The sequence below is a fragment of the Dermacentor silvarum genome, chromosome 2, assembly GCF_013339745.2.
Source record: "Dermacentor silvarum isolate Dsil-2018 chromosome 2, BIME_Dsil_1.4, whole genome shotgun sequence".
Taxonomy (NCBI): domain Eukaryota; kingdom Metazoa; phylum Arthropoda; class Arachnida; order Ixodida; family Ixodidae; genus Dermacentor; species Dermacentor silvarum.
In genome coordinates, this window is record NC_051155.1 from 195,947,543 (window position 1) to 195,967,294 (window position 19,752).

At 47.1% G+C, this 19,752-nt stretch overlaps 1 protein-coding gene across 3 annotated transcripts in view; it reads right to left on the bottom strand.

The window, feature by feature from the left end:
* The window catches only part of LOC119442382 (myosin-IIIb), a 149,081-nt gene that overhangs the window by 16,569 nt on the left and 112,760 nt on the right, over window positions 1-19,752 (bottom strand). For all 3 annotated transcript variants that reach the window (XM_049662111.1, XM_037707241.2, XM_037707240.2), the window contains exons 11-23: window positions 15,862-15,952; window positions 15,223-15,387; window positions 11,289-11,405; window positions 10,393-10,497; window positions 10,165-10,248; window positions 9,449-9,599; window positions 8,350-8,401; window positions 8,143-8,247; window positions 7,172-7,274; window positions 4,197-4,323; window positions 1,695-1,905; window positions 821-962; window positions 529-682 (exon numbers count right to left, since the gene is read on the bottom strand). In XM_049662111.1, the coding sequence (XP_049518068.1) occupies window positions 529-682; window positions 821-962; window positions 1,695-1,905; window positions 4,197-4,323; window positions 7,172-7,274; window positions 8,143-8,247; window positions 8,350-8,401; window positions 9,449-9,599; window positions 10,165-10,248; window positions 10,393-10,497; window positions 11,289-11,405; window positions 15,223-15,387; window positions 15,862-15,952 (1,607 nt within the window). The remainder of the gene's footprint in view (window positions 1-528; window positions 683-820; window positions 963-1,694; window positions 1,906-4,196; window positions 4,324-7,171; window positions 7,275-8,142; window positions 8,248-8,349; window positions 8,402-9,448; window positions 9,600-10,164; window positions 10,249-10,392; window positions 10,498-11,288; window positions 11,406-15,222; window positions 15,388-15,861; window positions 15,953-19,752) is intronic.

Here is a 19,752-nt window from a genome sequence, read left to right on the forward strand (position 1 = left end):
TAGGCTGTTCGAAACTGGAGTACTGCATATTTTACGTCATGTGCAAGCCGCTACACGGGACGTAATATTGAAATGCACGCAGTACGCCAGAATATGCTGCATCATTTTGGTTGCGATGTCTACATGTCTCGCACAGGCTTGATCGTGTGCGGGAATTTCTTGGCATCGAGCCGGCATCGAGCCGGATAACTCTATTGGAATCCGCCCTGTACCATGCTTCAAAGTGGACGGTGGACAAGCACGGCTCTTGACTCGGTGGCCATAGGCTTCACAACACGTCTAGTTCCTACGCGCCAGTGCAGATACACCATGACAGGAACAGCAAAGAATCTCTGCTATTCACTCCAGGGTCTGAACAGGCACCTGAACTGGCATATTTGACAGTAACAGTGACAAATCTGGACATACGAGTTTGAGCATGTTGGTTATACCTGGACACGTTTAAATAATCAAGTTCGTAGCCCTCGACCACGCGTAGGTTGCACCAACGGCGTCGACGTTGGCTCAGCCGCCGTGATTCGCACTCACCGATGAGCGACTGGTCCGTTGCGTTGGGGAAGTGGCTTTCCTCGTCGAGCAGCGCCAGCAGTCCCAGCGGTCGGCCCAGGAACATGTCCAGCACGGGCCGGTTGTCGCCGAACGACACCGGCTGGACACTCAGGCCCTCGTTCAGGTACTCTTGCTGCATGCGAGGCGAAGCGCGTGCAAAGGGTGTCATACAGAGCCGTCGCGGGGTGCCGTGTGGCTACTTGGAAGGCTAGTTTAACGCTAGACGTGTGCGAGAGTCTCACAAGTCGACATGTGCGACACGAGGTCTCACCTGTTCCCACGCGAACACGTGCTGGTTGAAGAAGAACTGAATCTGCTCGTTGGCGATGTTGATGCATAGCTGCTCCAGCGAGTTCTTCTGCAAGTCTTCAAAGCCGAATATGTCCAGCAGGGCTACGGATAGCGGAAGGCCGCTGAAATGAGAGAAAAAAAAAGTTTGAATGCATGGTGTTTCGCGTGCTACGGGCGTTCTACGAGCCGTTAATGACTCCACAGATCTCCCTGTTGAACTCAGTGGCTCGGGTACAGTTAGCAAGTAGAACCTGGACTCTACAACCAACGAATAAAGCGAAGAGCTCAGCACTGTTTTCAACTGATGTCATACTAACGTTTAACGAGTATACGTTTAGATACTTACATGTTATCAAACGTCACGGCATGCATCAGCTATGTGGCCGTACTTGGCACGCACTTCGAAAAATTCTGCTTTCAACACGTATTAGGCTAGGTTAAGTTAGGTTTGGTTAAGTTAGAAACGGAGTGGACGTGCAGCGATAATGTGGCCAGTGGCAACACTATCAGTCAGTGTTTTTGTGGATTCCTTACATCTTGTTCAAAGTATAAAGGGACGCAGGTGAATTACATACCTCCAACAAGTGCTGCTCATTTTAATGAGTCTTGTTAGTAACCATCACTATACGATTTGCTAAAACCTAAAGGCCCTAATGTCCGTAAATTATTTCCACATTCAAGTTGAGTGCACTGGCTTCTTTCCCTACTTGCGAGAGATCACACAATATTGCGCTTCTGAGTGACTTCAGTGTCACTTCACTGCATAGTACCACAATGTCCGAATTTAGAAAGCACAGCGAGGGGGAAGGAAGTGAGTGAAATGCTCAGCATTTGGCAATTGTTGTGCAACTGACATGGCGATGCGTCCCAGCGCTAGGTGTCGGTTGATCTGGTTGACGATCCAGTCGAAGAGCCGCGCGTACAGGGCCTTGGCCATGGCGTCTCGCGCGCACTCGGCCTCCTGTGCCGAGTTGCAGCGCGTGATCACCTCGCCACGCATCACCATGCTGCTCGAGGTGAGCGCGTCCCGCAGCGCGTTGCCTTGCAGGCCCAGCAGCTGCGCAACTGTCGTCAAGAGGAGGGGGGGATAATGGACGGGTGAGTGAAAAAAGAGAAGGCGTATGTCTCGGGCCATGTCGGCTGGAGTGAAGCCATAGCTTCTATGGTGAAGCACGTCGCGCACACTCTACGCAAGGGCAGTATTTTGGGTCGATCACTTTTGGGCATACCACTTTCATTGCGCATTCATCGTGTAAGCGGGCATGACACCCATTGCTCTGATGAGACGCCGCGCTGGTCGTTACACGTCACGCAAAACTGAAAGTGTCCCTCAAAGTGATCGACCGAGAATAAGGCGCCAGTGCTTATGTACAGTCGCCGTGCAATCAGTGTCACCACTTTTAAAAGAATGGGTTGCTAACAGAGAAGTGGAAGGAAGATTCAGCGTTTACTTTTCCTGGTTAAATACGTGTGATACGCGGAAATTCTATTGTATACGCCGTCACTAAACCAATCTTTCATGTCATTTTCTTTTTCTCACAAAAATATTTTTATGAGCGAATTTCTTGAATTTGTTCACTGTAGCTGTGGCCCAGTGGATAGGGCGTCTTGCTTGGCTGCGGTAAGTGCGTGGTTCACACCCTACCGCCTGACAACCCGCAGGTTTATAAAACTGTTGCAAGAAGCCTTCCGGCCAGGCGTCCGGCTTTTCAAGGGTGCGTTACTTGAGAGCTAGGTTTCGAACAAAACACGATGCTTGCTGTACGAAAGCTAATGTAAACGCCACAGCTGTCAAGAATTCAGTTCAACAAATTCATAGAGTTTGTTCGACTTAATGGAAAAGGTCAAATTCTAGTCACTGCATGTAGAATAGTACAAGCTTTATTCTGGCCCTAAAACTTATTTTCGAAAACGAATAAATTCAAAAGATCTTTAAAAAGACAGAATTTAACCACGATGTGTTCAAGGCTAACTAGCACAATAGCACGAATGTATCCATACACTTTGCCACGTAACTGCGAATCGGGAGAACGCAGATGAAACGTGGTGTCCGTGTGGTTATCAATCCGTCACTCTCACGTGATACGGTAACGCTCTAAGTGCGACATGCTACGGTGCGACCTGCAACGATCGCGGCGACCATAACGTACGCCGTGGTTTGTAACAAAGCGTGAATACCATGGAAAATTAGCGAAACGAGAACACTAGAATCAAGCCTTTGCATAAAACATTCAGAGACGCATCACTCCAGTGAAAAGCATGATACCTTCGGATCCAGCTCGTGCGTTCCGTGTGATATTGCGTCGTTTTACACATTGTCATTGGAACGCGCCTAAAAAATACGTGGTCTAAAATAAAACCCGCGCCATTCGAAAAAACAACAACAAAAAACACGCATACGACGTCCATGCAGGGGAATCAAGCCACAAAGTCTTTTCTCTCTCTCTCTTTCTATTTTTTTTTTGGCTACTTAGACAAGTCAGAGGTCACAGATTTCTCACTGAAACATCTGGAGCACCAAACGTATACACAAGGCTGGCCGGGCCCTTTCTCGTACCCCGTATGCGCATATAAGAAAAACGCATACATTTTCCACGAAGCGCAGCTGGAGCTATATTTGAAGGTGTTCAATTGAGGTCACAGCTCTGTTAGTCTTACACGTTATTTTTTTCCTACAGCGGCAACTGTACCAGCTCCACCGTCAAAGCTACGGTGCAACTTAGAACAGGGGCCGGCCTAGCTCGCGCAACTATTTATCTCCCATCGAAACTAATTAAGGCCTCGCGTTGCAGTGTATTTCGGGCTAGTGAAGTTAACGATGATCACTTTCTTTCGGACTGCTTCGATCTGCGCAAGATGCACGACCAGTACACCGAAAAATTAAAAGATTCGCATACAAGCGGAGTTTCGCTTGCATTTTTTATTCTCGCAGGGGTCGGGCTAGCTCGGAGACGGCGGCTAAAGGAGGATACTTTGCGCTGATGTTGCGGATTAGCCCGTACCCCGGCTCGCTTGGCTGAGTACGGTAACTAGTTGCAGTGCGATGAAGATGTAGAGGGCCGTTATCAAAGTGAATCGCTGATGAGTGAAACCCGCGGGGCGAATCGCAAAGCGCAAGCCACTTTTCGCAACAACGCAACCAGTGTGATTTCAACGCTCAGCAAGAGCGCCGTCAGACCCGGAAGCGCAAGCGTTAGACGTGTACGTGCGATGGCACGGTGCACCGGCCGGGATTCGTCATGCGTATCCCTGGGCCGGCGGCGGTGCTGGTTCGTGCAGCGCACGCTAGACGAAGAAGAGAAGCTGCACTCGCGTGTTTACGCGTCGAGGGAATTGCAGCGATCTCCCTCACTCACCGATGGGGATCTTCTCGGCGTTGACGATGATGCACGTGTCGTTCTGGAAGGTGGTCTCCGCCTTGCGCACTTCCACGTCACCCAGGTGCACGATGGCCGCCAGGATGCGGTAGATGGTGTCCGTCTCCTGAGCCACCCAGAGGAAAGGAAAAACAAGGTCAACGCTGCATTCCAACCATCACGCTACGGGCTGCGTTGAACAGCATTCCGACTTGGGGGGTCAATGATGCGTGATGTTGAGCTCGCGCATCATTCGAATGAACCAAACAAATGAATCGTGCATTAAAAAAAAAAAAAAACTAATTTTCTCCTGCCCCTGTTTTTTTTTTCTTTTTTTCTTTTTTAATCCCTGTGTCTGCCATGACAAAAACGAGGAGGTGAGAAGGGGGGTGGAGAGTCTCAGGTGGTTATGCATAAATATATATAAACATATTACAATGTGTGCGCAAGAAATGACATTTTTAAGGAGAAACCGTAAAATTCAGTAATTCAAGGTCACTTTGAATGTTATAAATATTGTGGCTGGTTAGATAAGTTATTCTTGGCTATCGGCGCGTTCCTTTATGTTGACACTGTCACTTGACATGTAATCCTCCTTGCTGCTGCTGGAGCTGCTGCTGTCTGATGCTACGCCGTGAAAATTATCCTGTTTGATCGAGACTGTTAGAAATGTCGTGCCACTTTCGAATACAACAGCCTAAGCTCGCGCTCACATTTTTTTTCGGGCTCCTCCATGCGAAAGAAAGAGCAGGAGGGGTTTGCTTATATTCCGGAGGTTCTTAAGCTTGAGACATGTTATCTGATAATTGTTTCATTCAAATTTGGATGGTTTCTGTGTAATTTCAAGGCGCCAAGCTTTAACTCAAATCCGACACCCTAATGTCAAAATATAGTTGTAAGTCTTGTTGTAGCTCGACCAGCCAACTAGTTCTACTAATGAACCACATAATAGATATACTGCCATGATGCGCTGTTGTTATCGTAAGGCTTTTTTTTCTTCTGTGAGTCAGGTTCCAGCAATGCAGGGTGCCGCATACTGCCAGTACTACCGAGAGCCACGCACGTTCTTGGCGAAGGCAGAGGAAGATGTGGATGAGTGGCTAACCCATTACGAAAGGGTAAGCCAATACAATAACTGGAACGCTGCCAGTCAGCTTAGGAACGTTGTTTTCTTCTTAGCCGGCACGGCGTTGGTATGGTACGACAACCACGCGGACATGCTAATTACGCGGACACGCTTTGTTGAGGCGATAAAGAAGTGTTTCGGCGACTTGGACGCAAAGAAGAAACGTGCGGAATTGACATTAGCCCAGAGAGCTCAAGTACCCGACGAGACTTGCACTAGTTATATTTAAGAAATTTTGAAGCTGTGCCGGACCGTCAACCCTCAAATGACAGAGGAAGATAAAGTGGGGCAAACCATTTGGGGCAAACCATCTGCTTTCTTCCAAACTTGGCAGCAACATGTTGCCCACCGACGTTTTCGGCGATTTGCAGCTCGAATAATCGAGCCGTCTGCTAGAGGATGCTCTGTCTGAACTGTGACGTCAATCATCGATGTAACGAAGTGACTAACACCGGAATCGCATGTTATCGAAAGAGCGGGTGTACTGAGCACACACTTTTGCGTAGACAGCGTGACAACATGGCCGCGCCCATCATGGCGAATGCCGCCCACTTCTCGACGAATAACATAGCACGCACGGTCAACTTGGGAGTTCTGTGTACAACAGTGCACTATTACTAAACCCCAGTACTATTACTAGTCGCGTCCACTGTATAACGATAAATGGTGAAAGCGGCATCCACCTATCATTACCGCCGATTGCTTGTTCTTAAGATTCATTATATATCCTGTTGCTTAAACATTGTTAGGTCTAACGAAAGACGCTATAGTTCACGCAAGTGGTTCGGTTCCTCTTTACTATATGGCACAACAGACTGCAGCTTTATATAGTTATGCGCAATATTCCGTGACTATATATAAAAGCATCCTCAAAGCCTCTCTTTAGTAGATATAGCTAACGGGATGCGGACATTTCGCATGCGTTTACGTAGGCGCAATCATGTCCACTAGAAGTCAGTTCGAGGAAACACGATTAGCGGGCCAAATGCTCTGTGCGTGCATGTCCGTAAATGCCCGAAACGCTACACCGGAAGAGAAATATTGGATTCGTACTGTATGCGTGCGCGGTACGTTATGAGGCACTCTGCGTTTCGCGCACGCGCGCGTGGCGTGCCTAGATAGCTTAACGACATGACTACGTCCATTGTTAAAGCGAAGGACCACGTTAGGTTGAGGTGCATGCCGAAGACTAAATTTACCGTTACCGCTAATGCTGACCGATCTAGGGGAGGAGGCCCTGCACTCAACCCCCTTCCCCTCGAGACACGCGGTCACTTCAGAGCTGAAATTGAGCGCGCAGTGAGCAACAACTATGCACACCATCCCTCTCCCCTCACCTTCCTTGACGCTGCCCTGAATCCGCCCCTGATCCTACATGCTATTTTTCGCGTTTGTCCGCTTTGTGCGATCCACTTTCGCCAGTTTTAAGTTCACTTCGGCGACAGAGCAATCGCGATAATTTGTCGTCCGTTTTTATGATGCGTTCTCCGCTTTAGTCAGTTAAACCTAAAATCCAACGACGCCACAACGTTGACCATACCGACGTCACGAAAGTTCTTCGAGTCTTCTTTACCAGAGTGCTAGCGATACGCAAAGCGTCACTAATAGCCTCTCAAGGGAGGTGTGGTTAGCGGTCCGTATATATAGGTGCCATGCGTGCATCCATGGCAAGCGCCCCATGCAGAATACTAAAGCTTTCTAAAGGCACCACGGCGGATGCGCATGATAAGAAGCAATCTGTCACTGCCAGAGCAACCGCACCACGGGATGATGGAGTTAAGTTTTGTACGTGTGGCCTGGTTATCGTTCACCGCGCACTTTCCGCAATTTCGCGCGTGGCTGCACTTACGGCTGACCGAAACCCGAGCAGCTGGAAGCCCTGCTTGATGTTGTTCAGCCTGTCGACGTGAGTCGACGCGGTCTCCTTGTCCGACGCCGCGCCGTTGAGGTACCTGCGGAGAAAGCGCAATTTTCAGGTGACTCAAGATCGAAACGTTATTCGCTGCACGTGGACGACGTGCTCGATGTTCTTGCAGACACTTTCAAAGGAATCTCAATTACATGCGCATTTCGTTCCTTCTCGGCAGCTAACTCCCTATACGCCTGTCATGGTCTGTAAGCATGACATGCGTGACACGTACCGTCTGGGCCACAAAAAATAAAAGTGTAGCTCACCGCAAGCGTGACCGCAGCGCGCGTGGCGCCTCGTGAACTGCGCTACAATTGTGGACGCTGACCTGCTTTGATAGTGCAGAAACTCAAGAGGCTATGCATACGTCTATGCTCACAACCCGTGTCCTGTGCAAGGAACTCCACAAGCACCACAATGCTTCGCAGTCACTGATAGATAGCTTTTTTTTTTTAATGGACGTACGTACATTACATACGGAACCTCAGATCCAGCGTGAATGTTTTCACAATCTTTAGACGGAAAACAGTAGCTCTGGGATCAGGCGCCTTGACCAGGTTGTATAGAGTGGGAAAACACCTTTAAGAATATTCCGTGATTCTAAACGCGTATTTTGCGATGTTAACCAGAGACCTGTCTTGGCAAATTCTCTTGTTTCTATGAGATATACTGCGGGCTCGTCCTGTACATTCGCTGCGATTATGTCCCTGTAGGCGGCGCTAAGAGCGTTTGCAGCTGCCATTGAACAGCTTGCTTTATCTTCTAGATCATCATTGGGCGCTGTTATGAATACGGGAGCGCAAGATTATGTGTAGAGTCTCAGCTGGCTGCTCCAGCTCAGAGCACAAGGTAATCTTGCGTTGTTCTAATAGCACGTTTTTGAATTGTAACCGTTAGCAGTAGTCACTTGCCTGTGTTGCCTTTTGCCAGTGGTGTCGAGGTAGTAATTTCCGAGCTGCCTGATGTCGGCCAGCCCGTCGTACAGGTAGTAGAAAATATGGAAGTTGCGCTCTTGTCTGCAAAAAATAAATAAAAAAGAAAAGATTCCATGATGCTGTGTACTAACCAGCGTTTCTGTTATTGCTGTATGCCAGTAAAAGGAACTACAATATACTTACGGTGCTTGCCACACCACCCGAGACTGCTCCAGGAGGTAGACCGATAGCTTACCTAAACATATGGAAAAAGGAGGCATATATAGCGCTTATGCTGCCGACTACACCGGTGGTTTGGTGCATAGATATGAAGCAATCAGAGCAGCGACATACAGTTTACTGGTGTAGACATGAACCATTGCATACACCCTGCACCTACGGTAAACGTCTTGCACTCTCTTTTGTCACCACCCTCTCGTGCGCAAAAGTCGCACTCATGGACTAAGCGTTCTCACGACACATCCGGCGTAGTCATATTGTAGTAACCATCCGTGGCGTGAACGCACACGGAAGAATTGAAAACTGCGTAAGTCGATAAACCAAAAAGAATTAAAAGATAGAGACTTGTACAAGTCTGTTCTTAAATATAAAATAAGTGCCGGCAACGTCCTTGGCCCTGAGGTTATACTAAATAAAGTACTAAAAAAATTAAAACGTAACTGTCTGCCCCGGTATTAAGTCCGTTTTCAAGTTTGTTTTGTTGACCTCGATAGTGTGAGTTCAGTTGGTGTGCGTTGGTGTGCGTTCACCATCACCTCGATGGCGTGCAATTACTCTGCTTGGGCCTGCGCCCGTTGATGGTTACTCTGCTTGGGCCTGCGCCCAAGCAGAGTAAACCTACTTCATGGGGAAGTACAAGAATGCTAAATAAAAATGGAGTTTAGCATGAGCTAATTAGTTAGTTACTCCCAGAAAACGAGCTGCCATCTACAGAGACAGTTCTTTCGTTCTGAGAACGTAAGCAAGTGCCGACTTTCAGTGTAGTGCGAAAGCTTCAACAAGTGATGGCCGTAATGCAGATTACATACACATCAGGGCCGGTATTTTGTTGCGATGCCTTTCCGGTACTAATGCCTTTTCGCGCTTATCGCGCTTTGTAAGTGGCCAGAGCGACGGTCCGCTCGCGTTATCAACGGGATCAGCCGGCCGTGAGCGGTGGATGATAAGACTAGTATAGAATAAGTCATAAGGCATTGCTACAAAATACCGGCCCAGAGTTTGGTTCGGACTGCACGGAGTGGTCTATTCTATATGCAAGGTCCATGCGTCGAGGTATACGCACCTCCGGTGATCTTTCCCTGCTCTGTGAAGGTCAGGTCTAGGAACTTTCCGAATCGACTCGAGTTGTCGTTGATGCCCGTCTTGGCGTTGCCGAACGCCTCCATGATGGGGTTCACCTGCAAGATCTTGTCCTCCAGGTTGCGGTTGGTCGCCTGCGCAGCGCCGCGGCGAGGAGTATTTCTCAGTAAGTCGTTCAGGCGAATCCTTCGCGGAACGCATCCGGAGAATGCTAACGAACGAGCCAGCGTTTTAGTGACAGGAATAGTATACCATACTTCCAGAGACTTTAGGGATAATGCATGGACGTATGTACGTCAGTACAGAGGATATATGTAGGCGCTGAGGTCATCTCGCTGAATTTCATGTAGCAGATGAAACTGCTACTCTACGTGACGAGATGTTGTGGATTGTGACAGGTTTCATAACGTAGCACTTGCATAACAAAGCATAGTATACGCATGGCACTAATATAACAGTATTGAAAGAAGCAGCATAGCCGGGAGCAGTTCGTTTCAGCCACATCCACTATAGTGTAACTTCATTGAATACAAGCAAATGAATTCTTGCTTGGATGCTGATTAGCGCTAAGATGTTATGCAGTTATTATGGATATACAATGTGGCGGAAAGATTGTAGAGGCCTGCTGAGTGCAAGAGGAGAGGTCTGCTAGATAGCGACAGCGGCCCATGGCGACGCGCTTCCGCTTTTGTTACGCACCTTTCCCAGAGCCACAAGTTGCCTGAGCAGGAGGTTGGCGCTCTCAGTTTTGCCGGCTCCGCTTTCTCCGCTGATGACGATGCACTAAACGGGCAAAAAAAAAAATGTTCTTTTCGCGAACCGACGCCGTTACTGAGCAAGCATTTCAGAGTATTTTGTTGTACTGATCTTGGTATGAGTAAATTTCATTAAGGCACAAAATTCAGAGGTATACCGAATATTAATTACCTGGTTCCTCTTTTGGTGCAACATGCTGTGGTAGGCAGCATCCGCGACTGCGAATATGTGTGGCGGGTTGTCCAGTTTGGCACGATTCCGGTACCTCAAGGAGACCTGCAGCGTGGATACGTGGAGGAGGAGGAGCAGCAGGGACAGATTTATCTAATGACGCTACAGGCTGTGCGCCATGTGATTGCTAGGCACCGTTTCTTATACTAACATGATCTCTCCGCGAACGTGTTTTATTTCAGGGCACTAATAAATTAAGCACTCTTCATTTTGTAGTGATAACAAGTGGTAGTAACATTCTAGGGAAATGGGTTCCGCCGAACAACTATACGGTCAGAAAAAGAGGCGATAGTCCGTGCTCCCCAGGTGAGAAGCATACTAGCCTATTTATCATAAGTGCACTCACAATGTAGTACCGTCTTACTAATGAGGCAGTGTGATTGAAGGATTAAATGCAATGTTTGGAAGTTTAGACAGAGTGTGAAATAGAGTAATGGTGATCATGTCACACTCAAGTTCTAGATGGCTCAGCACAGGATCACGAAAGCAAACAACAAACTTTGCAATGTGCGGGTTGCATATGCTAGGGACTAACTGATTTGCTTCGAATTTCAGCAGAGATAATAAGTGTTTCGCGGTTGCAGACGGGCAGCCTGTACAAAACCTTCTATTAAGAATACCGTGTTCCAGTGTGGCAGCGGATGCCAAAACTCCTATTAGCACTGTGAAAATATATGAACTGTTAGCATGCACCATACATCACTTGTGTTCTCTGCACCGCTCTGGCTTTAACCTTCGTAGTTACCTTATAATACGTCGGAGCAGAGTAAAGTCGCCAATGTGACCTTTCACGCACTTAATTAAGGGGGAAAAAGACTCCGGTAGTACGATCTTACCTCTTCGGAGTAGATAGGAAGCTTCTGGAATGGGTTCATGGCGAGCAGTATGTCGCCGATGTACGTGTATATCTGGCCCCGCATGAATCTTTGGTACAGCTGGTCAACGATGATCTCCTGCAAGAGCGGACAGGCGATAGAATTATCCCGTTGGTCGTCTCGTGACAATCGAACAGTTTTGACGACCGCGCATTTAGCAAAACAGCCACAACGCATGGGGCGCAGGCATATCGTCTTGCCCTGTTAGCATATAAGCGCGCTATGGGCAGCGAACGAGTTTCCACTCATTCGCTTCTATAATCGGTTGTTTCGTGAGCTACATGATCAAAACCGTTTACCACTATTGAGCATCTCATTAAGCTTGTGGCTGGCACTTCTTAATCGATAATTCGAAGGCTCGAAGCACATTTATTCTACTTCTAGATGTCTTACTCTTATACTCGTGCTCTGCTACAGTTAAATATGGTCAGCCGCATAGCGCTTCCGCGTAGAGCTTGTCGCTTTCTTGAGTCGCTTGTAAAGCTATTGATTCGTTTGTCGCGGTTTTTATATTTTTTTCTGCAAATGCTTCTTGGTGTTGGGGATTCCTATAATAGCAAAAAAAAAAAAAAAAGAAGAACTTACGCTTTGATGTTTGCTCTACCATATTGAGCGCAATGAAACTTGGTTAAAATTTCCTGTGAACAGCTGTGGACCTTTGGTTTAGATTTGTGAGCCTCGTCCGGAATGGCAAGCTACACAAAAGTTATCACCGCCTATTGCTTAGCGCGAAGCTTTGCCGTAATCGATTATGTACAGCGTTATTTGACCGTTTTAGTAAACGATTGTTTTCTTACAAATTAGGGCCGTTACCAAAAACATATACATTTACATAAAACTACATTCTGTGGATAGAATATTGTGCTCGCTGTGGACAATTTAAGGCAAGCTGATTAGGCTTGTCCTCAGAAGGTGATCCGCTTGTTGACCCGAATTAATCTGATCATTTTACTGACAGAGCACAGGTTAACCATTAATACTTATGGCAGGCTTTGACATGCAAGGAACTGCCAAATAATTCCGACCCTCGATCGTGGCATTCAGTAAGCATCGTATATCTGGAGCAAGAATATCTCCGTCAATTATTGCAGTGCATCGATCGGCTATGCACCTGACGACATGAGAAATAGCTGCTATAAACGCGAATGCACTAGGGCACTAACGTCCCTGTCCCCACGCACGTCCTATTGAATTCCTACGGACCGCGAGGAACGTCCAGGCGATGTTAATATCGGTTTAGTATTTATCTTGTTGTTAATGTTCGGCGTTCTTACGTAGTTCCCTGACATGGAATATATAGCGGTTTGTCTTTTGTTGACCGGGTGCCTGGCTTATGTCTAAATTCCAATCGCATCAACGCTTCTTGATCAAAGAGCGAGATCAAAACACGTGGACATTGTTAGCAACCCCCATACGGGAATTTATTCTTGTGACCTATATAGGTCTAAGTTAACAGCGCGCGATTTGTTGTGAAAAGAATAAATTACTGTTCCATTGCTTTTACAATTCGAACGACAATAATATCTAAAAAGGCTGCATAAGCGTGCTCGTAAACTTATCTCACGGGAGCGCACGAGCACTTTTTTTTTTCTCGGAGTACCGGGCATTAGCTTCGGTTTCGTGAATGTCTCGTCCGTATTATAGGTGGCCCATGGGCTGCTAGACAACTCCGCAAACAGACGATTCATATAAATAGGTCTCTGGGCTCACACGAAACGCTTCTGTAAGCCGCAATTAAACACACGACGTGCTGCCTCCTGGCGTCCTGCAAAATGACCTGATTGCGAAACGTTCCGGTTGCTTTGAGCATTACAGTCGCACAAAAGGCTCTTACGGTTCCACGACTTTCAACGCCTGCACAAAGAAACGTTGCCGAACCAGAGATGACCAGAAAGAGATGTACGCATGCAGGCGGCTAATTGCCACCGTTACTCACCCAACCCTTCCATTTTCTGTCCTCCATCTCGCGATGAAATTCGGTCGATCGTGCTTATCTCACCATCATCCTATCAAGCTGACCATTAGACCAAACAAAGTTTAACAGCCGGCATCATTTTTTTTCTGATATAAAGAGTGAGAGAGAAGCGAGAAATGAGGTGCAGCAGGCAGGGAAACATTAACCAGAGGTAGTTTAATTGACTACTCTGCGCGAGGGCAGGGAAGAGGTAGAAAAAGAAAGGAAATAAGCACGAAGACTATAAGAGCGCACGCAATTTAAGCGTAGCGCTCGTAACACTGCTTCGGCAAGCAACTGAAAGCAGCGCATTTGTGGCCTGTTGCCCGGACGTTCGATGCTATTCTAATAGCGGACGATTTGTTCAGTCTATCAAGCACGCCGTCTTAAATCTGCCTTTGAATCTAAATTTTTCTTGCTGATTGCATTCCGCTACGTGCATTAGGATCATAATTGTGATTACGGCGCCATTTCCTTGTTTCCAAAATTCTTTACAGTTCGAGGACTTGAAGAAGTGAATAATGGCAACAATGTAAGCATTAATTCCTGCTTCTGGTGTCGCATTACTGAGTATTGTTGTATCTCATAAAAATATAAAAAAGGAAACGTTTTGTAGCAAGCAGATAATTCAACTAAAAATTATAAAGTAACAAATCACGTTCACAGCAAAATTCATGAACAAGAGAAGGAAAGTCCATGCGTGACTCATCGTTTTTATCGGGTTGATCGACTGTAACGATAGGCTTCCCTCATGGTAATGCTTGCATGTAACTCCAATGTGGCCGAATGCGCTTGCACGCGCAAACAGTGAGCAATATTAGGTGGAACGTTTAATTTGTTTTCAAACAACGATTACTCGCAGCGCCTGAACCTGGCATGTCCGTTGACGATGTTGTATGGCGGAATAATTTAATGTCTGCCACACAACAGATGTTTGGTCGCCGCGACACCTTGAATGCCAATTCCGGCGCCCACTTTCAAATTGCTTGCGGGGGGGGGGGGGTGATTTCACCCGGAAACATCAGCATTTGCATTCTGGCGTCAAAGGAAATGGTAGATTGGAGGTCATCATTCTTTCAAGAGCGGACTGGCACAAAATGTTTGAGAGATGGGGCCAGTGTCACGAGGATGGATATTATGAGCGTCCCGTGTTAAAAAAAAAAAAAAAAAAAAGGCAGTGGCGGATGCCACCAATCTCGTCACCTGGCCTTAAAGACCCACGGTTTACGTTAACAAATCACTGACCCTGAATGAAATTCATTGCTCCTGAATCGATTCTTTATGCTCCCTACCTCTGTGCCACCAACACTACAGCCGTCTTTACTACATGTCCCCCACATATTCATTGAGGTTTTCTTTACTATCATTAAATCCCAATGCCTCGAGTAGGATTACTATACATGCTCATTGACACCTCTGGGTGTAGACTGCGACACGCTTGCAAAATATGCTCTATGGTTCCCCCGCTATCTCAACACGGTGCACAAGTAATATGGTAATCGGCAAAGCTTTATCTTGCAGCACCGTGCTTGCCGGAACCGGTCCCTTTTTATTTATTATTTATTTATTTACAAATACCGCCGTCTATATTTCGAGACATAGCAGGAGTGAGTACAAGATTTTAGTACAAACAAAAGAACAAACACTACGATTATACAAACAGATTAACAGGCGACATGGTTAGGTAATTGCCCAATAAACTCTGCAAAAGGCAATGCGCGTAGCGAACCATCCAAGTTGTTCCAAATTTCAACTGCGAGCGGAAAGAAAGAAAATTTAAAACAGCCTATATTGTGTCCTGAAAGGAACGATGTTTAGTGCGTGGCTATGGCGGGTTGCGCGTGCGCTATATGGAGACTTAACAGAGAAGGGTGCTTGAAAGCCGGATGACGTGTGAATGATCTTGTGAAGCAAGCTCTGGCGGTATGAGCGTGCACGTACCTCGGTGAGCGTCTCGAGGGCGGACAGGTCGTCCATGAGGATGGGCGTGGGCCTGGACTTGCGGTCGGTCTTGAGCTGGCCATGCTTAGTGGTCACTTCGGGCAGCCGCTTGCTGTAGCCTACCTTGCGCTGCGCCTTCAGGATCCGCATCAGCTCCTGGCGGATCTGACCACAAAACACGTATATTTAGGTGACACGTCTCAGTGCGCGGCCATAGAGGTCGTGTGGGCATGCCGCCTTACGTTTAAACGTGGCATGCGTCACAGTTACGCTCGATTTAGGCAACAGGTGCACTAAGCGGCTGTAAATGTTACGGCGTCACACTAACAAAAAGCACTCGAATTGTTGCGCTGATCAATAGAAACTCGTGAATCTGCGTTCGTTTCGACAATTGCCGCTGTGATCTGAACGCAGCCTTACACATTTTCGCCGTGCTCTGTTTCTTGAGTGTTAGTCTATGTAGATGGCATCTACTGAATTTTCGCACGGTCACAAAATGGTAGCCACATGGTGATTATAGGCCCTTATCGTGGAAATTTGCAATGAATATTTCATGCCCAGCGCAATTTTGAGAGAAAACAACGATGCACAGCTCGAATGTGTTACGTGTGCATATATAGAAGAAAGTCTACTAGGTACCTCTTCAGGATGCTTTGGGACCTGAGCGATGAACTTGTGGTTCATCAGGTCCGACATCAAGGGCCTCTTCTCGTAATCCTTAACCAAGCACCTGCGGGAGTCAGAGAACGCTGTTGTCCTCAAGAGTTTCGACAACACTACAAAAAAAAAAAAAAATGTAAACGCTTCACAGCGTACTACTGTTGTGTTGTTTTTGTTGCTTTTTTCTAAGCTTTAGCAATCACAAGATTGCGAACTTCACTACGCTCACAACGAGAAAGCTCTGTCATGGTGCGTGAAGTTCTTATTCCTTGAGCGAACGAGGTAACCATACGGTTTCTTATAATATTACCTAGAGGGACATCCGTCGCCACCGTCTCGAGGGTTTCTTAAAGAGCGCTTTGACACCATATAGCAGTGCCGTGACCTGGAAAGTTAAATTAGTGTTGACCGTGGCTTAACATAAAAGGCCATGACTGCTGCTTTCTTATAATAAAGTCTTCATAAAAAAAAAAATGTGCTTCCGTAATACATGCTGCATTTATACTTTCTCTTTTACGCTGCTTTCTTGCCTTCTAGGCAACTGTAAGAAACATTGAGGATCTAGCATTTCTAAAATATAGACTCTTCTATATTTCTCTTAGCCGCACTTCTCGGCTCTAAGGGATGCTGTACCAGCTGATGTTTGACGCTGAAACCACATTGGGACGTTACGACAAGGTAGCGTTAGTAATGTTAGCTCTTGTTATTCTTAATATAAAAAATAATAGTGGTGCAACAATTTTACGACCGCAATAATATAAATTTGTGTCGCAACGGAAGGAAGTGAAAGAGCACAGATACTCGAAGGAAGCGATCGAAGACCGAAATAGCGGTGTTGTCAAAGTTGCCGTGGGAAATACACGCTGCTTAACCTTCATCGTGTTGGGTCAGATATCCTCCGCGAACCTTCAATGCACAGAAATAAGGTCTCACACCGCAGGTCCGCACGTGATTGCGCCTATATAGGCGACACTTCAATCGATGCTCTGTCTCACCAGTTCCGTGCAGTGCGGCGAAAGCTGCGGGTCGCGTCAACCAGCCAGAAAAGAGCCGGAAGAAGGGTTCGCCTATTGTGCGCCTTTGATCGCCCTCGGCGGGACGCCTACTAAACGCTATGGCTTCACGGAAGCATTAGTGGCGCATAATGAGCGAGCGCCTCTCCCTTCTCAGAGGACACAACCGGCTCTCGTTGCTAATTGGCTGACATGGGCCCTGCCCTTTGCTGCAGTTGGTGAGACGGATTGTAGCTACAGCGTATACCTACAACTAAATTGAATAGTACTTGAATTTAACGCTTGGGAAGTTAACGCTTGGACACTCAAGAAACGCGGCCGTCATTTTCACTTTTTTTTTTTCGGGCACCGCGGTAAATTCTTGCTCCAAGCTAAGTGGTTTGTTTGTCTGCAAAACTTCGCGGATTTGGAGACTGTTACCGAATGGAAGACCACCAAGGTCTTGAGCTTGCTCAAGTTCGGCGATCCTGCTGAACTCTAGGCGCGTAGCAGTGCACACTATATGGGCGTGCAGAGGTCAACACACATCTCTAGAACACTCGAACCACGTTCGCAGGACTGCACTGGCGAATCTGATGATGACATGTGGTCTAAAATCGGCTGTATATGTGAGCTTGCGTGACTAAATTTACGGTTTCCATTGATTTCCCTCGACCTGGTTGTCGCCTTAAGCTTTCGTAGCTGTTTTGGCCCTCGCGAGTATGTTCTAGACATGTGTGTTGAGCTCTGTACAAGACACGCAGAGCGCGGTCACGCTCAATTTTATGTTCGATGACTTCGAAGTTTACATTAAGCGCGGACAGATCAGGGCGCAGGAAAGGACACGGAAAGTGTACCTATATAGGATGTGAACGCGCCAGTTCCAATACCACCAGCGTTCGAGAGGAAACGTGGAACACGGTCCCCCGCTGGGATTAATTCTGCGACCAGGTGCGAAGAAGAGCATGCCGCCGTGAAAAAAACGCGTCTCAGTCGAGCCGCGCCCGGCTCCTCCGACTCGCGAAGTAGGTGGCCCCGATTCAAGCCTTTATACAAAACCAGTACTTCACCGCCGCCTTCTTCTTGTGCGGACCGCGCCGGGAAGGCGCGGGACATTATTATACGTCTGCGCGCGCACCCTCTCATCGGCGCAACCGCGTTATAAGCGACGCGCGTTAGCGTCTAGCGGGAAAACTAATTTTCTCCAATGCCTGCCTCATGGTTGGCTATGTGGTTCCAATGCATCGCGGCTTTCTCGACACCGTATGTACTTACGTGGTGCCTAAAAATAGAACGACATCGCGCTGCACCTGTTAACTTGCTTCTGCTCTGCTATATGCACGTGCTGGTGCAAACCCTGAGACGAGACACTTTGGCGTGCGGCTTGCCGTAGTGTGAACGCAATCCTGCCTGATTGCGTTCCTTTAGTTGAACAAGAGCAACAGAAAGACTACTTGTTCTCCCCGAAAGTCACAGGATGACTAATAGAACTTCAGCTGGGCTGTTTCTCTCTCGTGCTTTCAAGCGGTTGACTGTCGCTCCAAGTTTTTAAAGCCTTCAGAACAAAAGGGCCAAACAATGTTTTCTGCTATTGCGGGCATTGCGCTTTGGTCAAGAAACTTGAAGTCTGCAAGCCGTGAAGTCACATCGACTAAGGCAATTCATTTTGGATAAAGAAATGCTCGCCTTACTCAGATTTATGCATATATTCCTTTGAGAACTTTGAGCAAACTTTTGTTTCACATCCGTACAGTGTCATTAGATTCGTGCTTATCTCGCTTATAAACGCGATAGAATCGTCTCAATATCTAGCTCTCTGAAAATGACCTTACGTCGAACCGATTTGCGCGGCTGCTGACGGCGAACCTTTCATCGTCAATGGGAAAACGTGAAGGATTTCTCATAATCTCCTGTGTGAATTTTCTATCTCTCTAATAGAAAGGGCATTTATCGATCGTTCTTCTCGTTGCAATAACATTATGCAGTCAAAACTCTACCTAACAAAACCCGATTTTACGAAGTTCCCGATCTAACGAAGAAACTTCCATTCCCCGCCAGGTACCCATAGGGTTCAATGTTGTCATCAACCCGAATTAACGAAACTAATGGCCACCAAACCAACTTTAACGAAGTTTTTCTTGAAAGAAATGAGTTTTTAAAAAAGTGGTGATTGATTTCTAATTTTGACACAGACGGGGTTTTCTTTGAGCGTCCGCTCTAACGCTATCGCGTTAAAACATCTCCGCGCTTTAGTTACGGTCGTTGTGCTCGCGTCTTTGCATATCGGCAACCTGTCATAGCTTCACGTGACCGTCTACCTGGCCTGCATCGCACATCGCACAAGCAATTCGGGCTGCCCTCGCGGACTTTTCACACGCGCAGGAGTGGGTTAGCGGCAAATAGAATGCCGCGGTAACTTTCGGGTGTCGCTGCGTTACAATTTTTTATTTCGAAGGCCCGAAAAATCCCTTTCTCAATTTTACGAACTTCCCGGTTTAACGAAATAATTCTAGCGTGGTCATCCCTTCGTTAAATCGAGTTTCAACAGTAATTTTTTTTTGCGAGGTTTCCGACTCGTGTGAACGGTGTAAGATTTATGACCTGCACTCGATCATGCATGAGCCACGCGAATAAGTGCGTAACGTTAAGGTGGTGAATATCAGTAGAATCCACGTCTAGAGCATCCACACGACGTGATCCTGGAAAATTAAGTTATATTTGTCTCTTTGAGGGGCATCAGATGCACGGGAGATCTTACGGATACGCAAGCTACTATATTCTTGAGTACTGCCACCTCGAAATCAATATATCCCGTCCGACTGCGATTTCTTGGGTCTGTAGCCAGAGCCTAAAAGATACGGAACGGGGCACAAGTGCC